Below are 9,547 nucleotides of genomic sequence, written 5' to 3' on the forward strand. Positions count from 1 at the left end.
AGTTGTTGTATTCTACGTCGGTGTTTGCCTTTGTCCTAGCATTATGCCCCTCGCAAGAGTGGACATTTGAATTATCATTTGTATCACAGAGTGATGCCAAAAAGTTTGGCATGTTCTTGATAAGCATTTGTTATTAATTTACCTTGAAGAGTCTAGAAATCGCCACAATTTGGCTCCACAAATAATAGATATTTTATTTGATAAATAAAGTTTTAAAAAATAAAAAAAATTATTTAAATAATATATAAAAATAATAATTTAATTAATTGAAAAATTATTATGAATATAAAATTTTAATTTTTAAGTTTATTTAAAATTATTATTTTAATATATATATATATATATATATATATATATATATATATATATATATATATATTTAAATTTAAAATATTTTTTTATGCATAACTTAAATATCACTTCTCTGAGAAAGAAGGTTCTGACAAAGACAGCCATCAAATTACACAGGAAAGTAGGCCGAATACTCGCCTAAATATTTTAATTTTTGGGCACTCCCCATTATTATTTTCCTTTTATAAAATGAAGCAAAAACCTCTTTATTTTCTGTTGAGGGAAACGACAAAGTTTGAGCGCAGCAGGTCCACCAATCTCGCCAGGTTCAGGAACGACGAGCCCCCCGGGCGAGCCGCCCTTTCTGCCGCCTCCTTCCACCCAGCCGCCCTCCTCCTCATCTCCCTCCCCTTCTCTCCGTTCCCCATCAGCTCCCTTATCAGCCCCTCCACGTCCTCCCTCCTCACGTTGTTGTCGATCTCCATCCCGTTCCCCCATTCCGTGCACGCGTACCTACAGTTGGTCTGTTGCTCCGCGAAGAAGGGCCACGACAGCATCGGCACCCCGCCGACGATGCTCTCCAGCGTCGAGTTCCAGCCGCTGTGCGTCAGAAACCCTCCCACGGCGGCGTGACCCAGCACCTCCTCCTGCGGGCACCAGCTGGCCAGCATCCCGCGCTCCCGAGTCTTCTCCACGAACTCCGCCGGCAGCACCGCCGCGTGCCCCCGCACCAGATCCGGCCGGATCACCCACAGGAACTCGTACTCCGAGTTCGCCAGCCCCCATGCGAACTCCACCAGGTGCTCGTTGCTCATCACCGTTATGCTCCCGAAGTTGACGTACACCACCGAGCCCGGCGCGCGGCCGTCCAGCCACTCCAAGCACCCGCTCTCCTCCTTCCAAAGGTTGGAGCGGAGCGAGGCGAGGGCATCAGGAATATGGTGGTGCTGGAGCAGCAAGGAGAGCGGGCCGACGGTGTAGATCGGGGGGAGGATCGCCGCCATCGCCTCCAGGACCGGTCCTTCCAGCTCGTCGAAAGTGTTCATGATTACCGCTGCGGCCATGGCGGTGCGCTGTGCCTCGCGGTTGACATAGTTGAGCATGATGTCGTCCCTGTCGGTGGTCCGGATGAAGGACGGGAAGTCCCTCAGCCGCATGTTCTTCATTCCCGGCACCCAATCGATCGGAGTATCCAAGAATCCGTTCGTGATGTCGCTTTCGTCTATAAACACACAAAATTGTTGATTTCTAGTTAATTCTTGTCAAATTTAGAACAAGATTCGAATTCGATACGTTTGAAGGGCGTGAGGCCGCGGTCGATGAGGTGTTGGTAGTGGAGGTAGCCCATGAAGCCGCAGGCGCTGGGGGTCCAGAAGACGACCTCAGGGATGCGGAGCTCCCTGGCGGCGTCCAGGGTGAAGCTCATGACGCCGTCGGAGACGATGCAGGAGACGGGCGGCGCGTCGCTGTCATCGGAGTTTAGGCGGCGCAGGAGGTCGAGGAACGGCGGGAGCGCGTTCTTAGAGATGGAGTCGCAGAGGGAGGGGATATCCTGCGTGGCGTCGGTGTCGGAGGGCGGGAGGCCGTCGGGGATGGACTCGAAGCGGAAGCCCGGGTCATCAGCCTCCGAAGGGACGACGGCGCCGGAGCGGAGCAGGCGTTTGTGGTTGAAGTGGGTGTTGACGAAGGTGATGCGGAAGCCGTAGAACCGGAGGAGCTTCGCCAGCTTCATCATCGGCGTGACATGGCCCTGAGCGGGGTACGGTATGAACACCGCATGAGGATTTTTCTCCGGCTGTCTTGGAGCATCACCCATGACCACGCTTCTCTCTCTCTCCTTGGTCCTCTGCTGATCTGATCTCAACCGCTATTGCTCTATATATAGCTAAGAAAGTGTCATTAATTATAGATTAATTTCTGATGGACTTGTAATTTGAAAAAAAAAAAATTCCACCCACCACACCTCCTAATTAACTTACCCTAAATCCTATACTTTATCTTCTTTTACCTAATTAATTTTAAGACGGAGGGTAAGAGACATCTTTGCTATAAAAGAGTCATTTTATCTGCTTTCACATAATTAATTTTAGGACGGACGGTGAGAGAAATCTAAATGAACCTAATGAACTTTGCTATAAAAGAAAGTGTCATTTTCGCCATTAATTATACAATAACATCTGCTACAAGAAAACACAGACCAAAAGTCCAAATTATTACTTCAAGTGACGACCGCGAATTAATTTATAGTTTTTATTACAATTTTGGAGTTATCAAAATTGAGGTGAGCTGCAAAATGACAATTAAACCAACTAGTGGCGGCCGAGGGGATGGAAATGGAAAGGATCAATATCTTGAGCATCTGGTAGATTTTCCACGCATAGTCTCGTCGCTACGTTACAAGTTCAGATCAGACGGTTGGATGATCTCCACCTAGCGGACGGAGGGCGCGCCGCTTTGAAAAGTATGCGGTCGTATGGCATTTTTTTCGTCACAATTATTAGTTTCGTAGTGTAATAATTTATAGTACATTGGGCAAACGATCAAAATTACGTCCACGTATCTTCCTGAAACTTTTGTAATTTCATGAAGACGTGTCTTGTAATTAGTTGACTTGGTACAACAAGTTAATTTAGTTAGATGACTAAACAATATGCAAAAGATTGATAAATTATATATACGAGACATTCAAAAAGGACCATACGAGGAGTAACATAAAATTAATTTGACAATTTTGATGGTACTCACAAGACGTACACTAAATATATATAAGACCTAGTGAAGAATAATAACATATATATATAATTCAAAAATATATTTTGTTGCATCTTTTTGTATTCGATTCATAAGATATTTGTAGAAATTAAACTTTTGGTACTTTTGACAGCTACTTATTGGAAGAATATTCGTTTCTTAACTCCTCGCGGCTCGTACTACTTTGTTAGCTCATACCACTATGAGGAAGCTGAAGTTAACATGTCCTTGGCAAAGTCAGAGGCGAATATAAAAACAGTCTTTGGTTTAAACTAGTCATGAATTACTGGTGATAATTTGACACACGTCCAATGGAATCAAATTCAACCATCTATAACTCACATGGGCTATGGCTATAATAAAGGTCACATGGATCGGAGCTCAGTCCCACGAGATCCCAACTATACCAGATAAGACTGTATCATCTTTCAAACTCATCTTATTGGCATTAATTCCTCTTGGTACTAGAAGTCAGATTTATTGAATCAGAGCATGTCGAAATGTTCTGGTTCTCGTAGCAAAAGATTAATTTTGACAATTATATGGGAGACATTCAAAAAGGACCATAGGAGGAGTAATATAAAATTAATTTGACAATTTTGATGGTACTCACAAGAAGTACATTAAATATGTATAAGACCTAGTGAAAATAACATATATATAATTCATAAATATATTTTGTTGCATCTTTTTTATTCGATTCATAAGATATTTGTAGAAATTAAACTTTTGGTACTTTTGACAGTTACTTATTGGAAGAATATTCGTTTCTTAACTCCTCGTACCACTTTGTAAGCTCATACCGCTATGAGGAAGCTGAAGTTAGGGCCGTCTCAAGATTCCTTGAGGTCCTAGGTAAAAAAAATTAAAAAACAATTTTTTTTAATATATTTTTAATTTTCTTTAACATTTTTCATTTGGATTTGGGACCGAAAAAATAATTTTTAAAAAATATTTTTAAAATTAGTTATTAAAAAGAATTAAATATTATTTAAAAAAAAACTAATTTTTGATATAAAATATAGTTTTCTAACGGGTATTTTGATAATAATTTTATTTTTTATTAATAAAATTATTAAATTATTTAATCTTTTAGTTAGAATGTCAAATAGACTTTATTAATTTTAATTTTAAAAAATTTATTTTTGCTAATGCATTTTACTTTGTATTTTATGATAAAAAAAAATCTCTAATTCATATTATTATTGAGAAATAAAAAGAAAGAACGAGGAAGAAATATTATCGACAAAGGAAGAGAAGAACGTTCTCTGCGAATATCATCGGTGAGGAAGGAGAAACATGCAAAATCGTTGATGAAAAAAAAGGGCACAATGCACTAATGAGAGAACTATTAGGATTTTTAAAAAATATTGAGGAGAAAAGAATTTATTAGGTTTTATAAGAATAGTATTACTAATTGCAAAATAAAATGAGAATTGGAGTAATAATAAAAAAAGAAAGAAATATGTCAATTTAAAAATGAATTATATTTAAGGTAGAATAAAATCTCATATAAGATTATGATAGGCAATTAATGAGGAAATAAAGATAAGTACAAGGTATAAATAGGAAGTGGAATGATAATGAATTAATTGACAAGGTGACATTAATGAATTAGCAAGACATTTATAATTAATTAATATTAATGTTGCTAATTTAATTTTTTCAATATCTTTAATTAATTAATCAATGAGCCCCAATAAAATTGGGGCCATAGGCATAGGCCTTAATGACGTATGCCTTTAGCCGGGCCTGGCTGAAGTTAACATGTCCTTAGCAAAGTCAAGAAATGTTTTTTCATAGCGGTCATTGAGGCGAATATTCTTAATTATTGGCGAATCCTAGAAACAACCTCTTGTAAAAAGTAGGGTAAGATTACGTACAATGAATCCTTTCTCGGGACCCCGCATGATGGGAGCTTCGTGCATCAGACTGCCTTTTATTGATTAATTGGGTTTTGACCAAATATGATTAAATGATCAGATTTATTCTATTAGGTCAAATTTGATCAATTAGATTAGATTTATTCCAATGGGTTAAAGTTAAATCAATGGATATTGGTTTGATCAAATGGACCTGAATTTGATCAATAAGTTTGAGATTGACTTACATAGACTTAGATTAAACAATAATAGAATATAGGTACAAAAATTCCGAAAATCCCTGTCTAATTAGATTAGTTCTAATAAGGGCAATGAACCAAGCTTAGGATCTGGATTTCTGATCGACCAGTCCAATGGATCAATCGATTTAGACTCTTGAAAATCGAGAAAATTTATTATTCTTGATTAATTATGTTAGTTCCATGCCTGTATAAATTGAAGTAAGCTAGTTTTGTACTGGTTAGTTAGTTTTGTATTGACTTATTTAATTTCAATTTTTCAAATGGCATGGACGATTACCACATTGACTCATTGCGAAGTGTAGCGGAACCAGCTTAGGGAGGAAATTCAGGAGATAGAATATAACTCTACTTATGGAGTCGACGGATACTTTGGACGGTTTGATGAACTATTTTGAAAATTTGAGCGAGAAGAGTTTCTAGTCCTAGACAGTTATAGGATCTGGCTTTGATGTGTTCATTGCCAGAGTATCCTAAGATGATAGCAGACTATGTTTGGGGTCGTTATGAAGAACGCGTCACATATTCAGAATTATGTGAGGAACTACTTCACCATATGGTTGAAGAGGATCTTGTAGTGTTCAAAGAGGACCAGAAAATGTTCAAGGAAGATCTAGAAGAGGATCTGATTATGGATCCAATGAAGAATTCTGAAGTTGTCCTACCTGTGATTACCCCAAATGAGTCCAGGTTGAAAGGAATAATATTGGCTACCGCATTAGTATCTATAATAGTGAGAGTAGTGTTAGCCTATCTTGTTCATTAAAGTTCTATTATTGTTATTATCATTATATTTGAACAATATTAGTCCATTTAGTTCATGTCAGTTTATTATATGCTAATAATATGCAGAATATTTTTATATTAATGATATATTGATTTATATGTTTATTTATGTTGTTTACTCTACATGATGCATAATAAATGATTAGTTCATTTTATTAAAGGAATCATAAAATAATAAATGATTAGTTTATTTGTCAGAATGTATATAATAGAATTGATCAATATTGATTTAATTAGTCATATGAATAATAAGTAAAAATATAATTATCACTTGATTTTGTAAACCAATTCAAATTAATATTGAGTCAATTATAAATTACATATATATGAATTATACTGAATACTAAATAATGTATTTATTTATTATATATTATGACAACCAAAAATATTATAGCTGAATTCAATAACGGTGAAAAATTTAATGGGGATAATTATAAAGTCTGACATCTCAAGATACAGTATGTACTTGAGGAACAATAAGTTATGGAGGCTGTAAATCAGGTTATTGCAGAACCTGTAAATGGTATCACTACACAGCACAGAAGAGATCTTGATGCTTATAAGGCATGAAAGAAAAAAGACTCCACTACAAAGGGCATATTGATTAATTTAATGGTAGATGACCTAACTTTTGAGTATGAGTCATATCTTTCGGCTCATGCAGTCTAAGTAGTCCTTAAGGAGAAATACAGTGGAGTAAGTTTGAGCAAGCTTCGACAGCTGACGAACAAGTTTGGCAGCTACAAGAAGCGTCTGAATGTTTCAATGGTTCAACACATCAGGGAGATGTCAAACATGATTCGGGAGCTTAAAATTGTTGGGCATGAGTTGACCGATGAACAACAGGTTCAAACAGTTATTCATTCCTTTCTAGATTCTTGAGAGACCATGAAGCAGACCCTAATTCACAATGAGAGTATCAAGACTTTCACTAACGTCTCATGCTATGTAGAATTGGAGGGGGAGAGAGTTGAATCCGTAAGGATTTCTGGACTATCCTATGTGGCTGACAGTTCTGTTGGATCATCTGGATCCAGATCATCTGGATCATCTGGATCCAAACGTGTCTTCTTTTCTTGAGCACTTTGTTGCTAGTTTAGTGTTATTTGCTAATTCTTGTCCTTTGTAGATTATAAATTCGGGAGCAACCAACCATGTAGCTCAGGAACGAGTTACATTTGTTAAGTATCGTTGAGTACCAGCTGGCAACAAGTGGATCTATGTGGGAAATAATGCAAGAGTTGAAGTCAAAGGAGTTGACACTTGCAAACCCAACCTCCGTGGTGGTGGTGTTTTATTTCTATATGATGTCATGTATGCTCCTAAAATTCGACGAAATCTTGTTTTCATTACATGTCTTTTTGATTTAGAGTATTATATTAATTTTTACAGTCAATGTGTTGAACTTAAAATTAACTCAGTGTCAATCGAATATAGTTATTTAACAAATGATTTTATGGTTCTTGATTTAGAACCATATGTCAATTGTGTTATTGAGGGTTATTTTTTTGAACATTTCTTTAACTAGTGATGCAGATACAACTGATGAGGTTTGACATGTTAGATTAGGACACATAGGACAAGAACATATAAATCGGTTGGCTAGAGAGTATCTATTGACACTCAGGCTAAGATTCACCTGTCTATATGTAAGCATTGTCTTGTTGGAAAAGCAACTAGGAAACTATTTGGTAAGGTTATTAGAGCATAATTACTATTGTAATTAATTCATTCGGATATTTATTATCTAATGAATGTAAAGGCTAGACATGGAGCTTCCTATTTCATTACATTTATTGACGATTTCTCTCGTTTCAATCATGTGTATTTGATTTCTCATAAATCTGAAGCATTTGATTGATTCATTTGTTATATGAACAAAGTTGAGAATTAAATGGAATATAAAGTTAAGACTTTATGCACCGATCATGGAGGGAACTATTTATTTGATATGTTCAAGACAATATGTAATAATAGAGGGATTATTAAACAGTTGATAATCCCTAGAACTCTACAGCAAAATGAGATAACTGAAAGAAGAAATAGGACTTTTCTTGAAATGATTAGGTCTATGAGGCGCGGGCTAATTTACCGATCTCCTATTGGGAAGATGCATTACTAACTGCTGCCTATATACTTAACAAAGTACCTTCAAAGTCAGTTTCATCTACCCCATATGAACATTGGACATGCAAAAAACCAGATTTAAGTAATTGAGACCCTGGGGGTCAGCTGCTTATGTTCATGATAGTTCTCACAAGTATGAAAAATCGGGACCTAGGGATAAGAAATGTATCTTTATTAGATATCATGAGACCTCCAAAGGTTATGTTTTTATAGGTGAGCAACAAGATGAAACCATCTTAGAAATAGATTTGAGAGATAGGACTTTTCTCAAAACAGATTTCCCAACCAGAGGTGATGTTGATAAGAATGTTCCTCTATTTAAGGAGGATGAGATATATCAATAAGAGAGGTGTCAAAAGGGATGCCTAAATCTAGTCAATCGAGTGGGAGTGATATGCCAAGTTATAAGTTGACTTCTCAACATCCCAACTTACGAAGAAATATGTGTAAAATCAAACCTAAGAAGAGGTTTGATATTGAGAATGAGGCATTGATGACACTCCCAATTGACGATGATGAATACCTCAATCTATTGAAGAAGCATTGGCATGTAAAGTTAGAGAAAAGTGGAAAGCTATAATGGATGAAGAGATGGAGTCTATGAATAAGAATCATGTTTGGGATTTAATCGATATTCCTTTGGGCTGAAAGGCAATTAGGAATAAGTGGATTTTCAAAATAAAGAGAAAAGTTGATGGATTAATTATAGATACAAAGCTCGTTTGGTTGCAAAAGGATATGCTCAAATGAAAGGTATTAACTTTGAAGAGGCATTCTCTCTCGTAGTGAAATTTGTATCAATACAAGTTATTTTGGCCTTTATGGTACATTATGATTTGGAATTATATCAAATAGATGTAAAAATCACTTTCCTTAATAGTGACCTTGACAAAGAAATCTATATAGTTCAGTCAGAAGGTTTCATTGTTGAAGGTCAAGAGGAGAAAGTATGTAGGCTTAAAAAGTCTATATATGTGTTAGGGTCGATTTATAGCTAGAGGGGGGAGGGTGAATTGTAACGCCCACCCCTCCTGCTAGTAGGGCGGGGTTACTTTACTTATATATTTGCGGAAACATACATGCATATTGAAATTTCTTTCGAAAGTAAGACAGTAGAAATATCATGAAGTCATGCGGAACAATAACATAATACACTTGGTTCATGTCGACATAACAAAATAACTTAAGCATGTCTTTTATTTGCCTTAGCCGAGCCACCACCACACACATCTCCTTGCCTCTCCTGCAGCTCCCTTAGGTCATCCATTCTTTACCCTTATCTGTGGTACAAGGAAAGTAAGCTATAAGCACACAGGCTTAGTAAGATCCTTTCCTACTCACAAAATCCATATATCAAAGCATAAACACATAAGCATATAACCATGGAAATATGAACATCTAACATCATATGGTGAATGCATAGCATCATAACATATTATCTCATAAAGAGCATCATGCTATATCATATTA

At 36.7% G+C, this 9,547-nt stretch overlaps 1 protein-coding gene across 1 annotated transcript; it reads right to left on the bottom strand.

Moving 5' to 3' along the window:
- Positions 1 to 391: 391 nt before the first annotated feature.
- LOC122020272 (7-deoxyloganetin glucosyltransferase-like) lies at positions 392 to 2,158 on the bottom strand. The gene is made up of 2 exons (XM_042578136.1): positions 1,585 to 2,158; positions 392 to 1,513 (listed from the first exon to the last, which is right to left on the bottom strand). Exons 1-2 carry the CDS (start codon positions 2,105 to 2,107, stop codon positions 558 to 560), a joined length of 1,479 nt encoding a protein of 492 aa, XP_042434070.1. The 5' UTR covers positions 2,108 to 2,158; the 3' UTR covers positions 392 to 557.
- Between the last annotated feature and the right edge of the window lie 7,389 nt (positions 2,159 to 9,547).

This window comes from Zingiber officinale, chromosome 9A (assembly GCF_018446385.1).
Source record: "Zingiber officinale cultivar Zhangliang chromosome 9A, Zo_v1.1, whole genome shotgun sequence".
NCBI classification, from domain to species: Eukaryota; Viridiplantae; Streptophyta; class Magnoliopsida; order Zingiberales; family Zingiberaceae; genus Zingiber; species Zingiber officinale.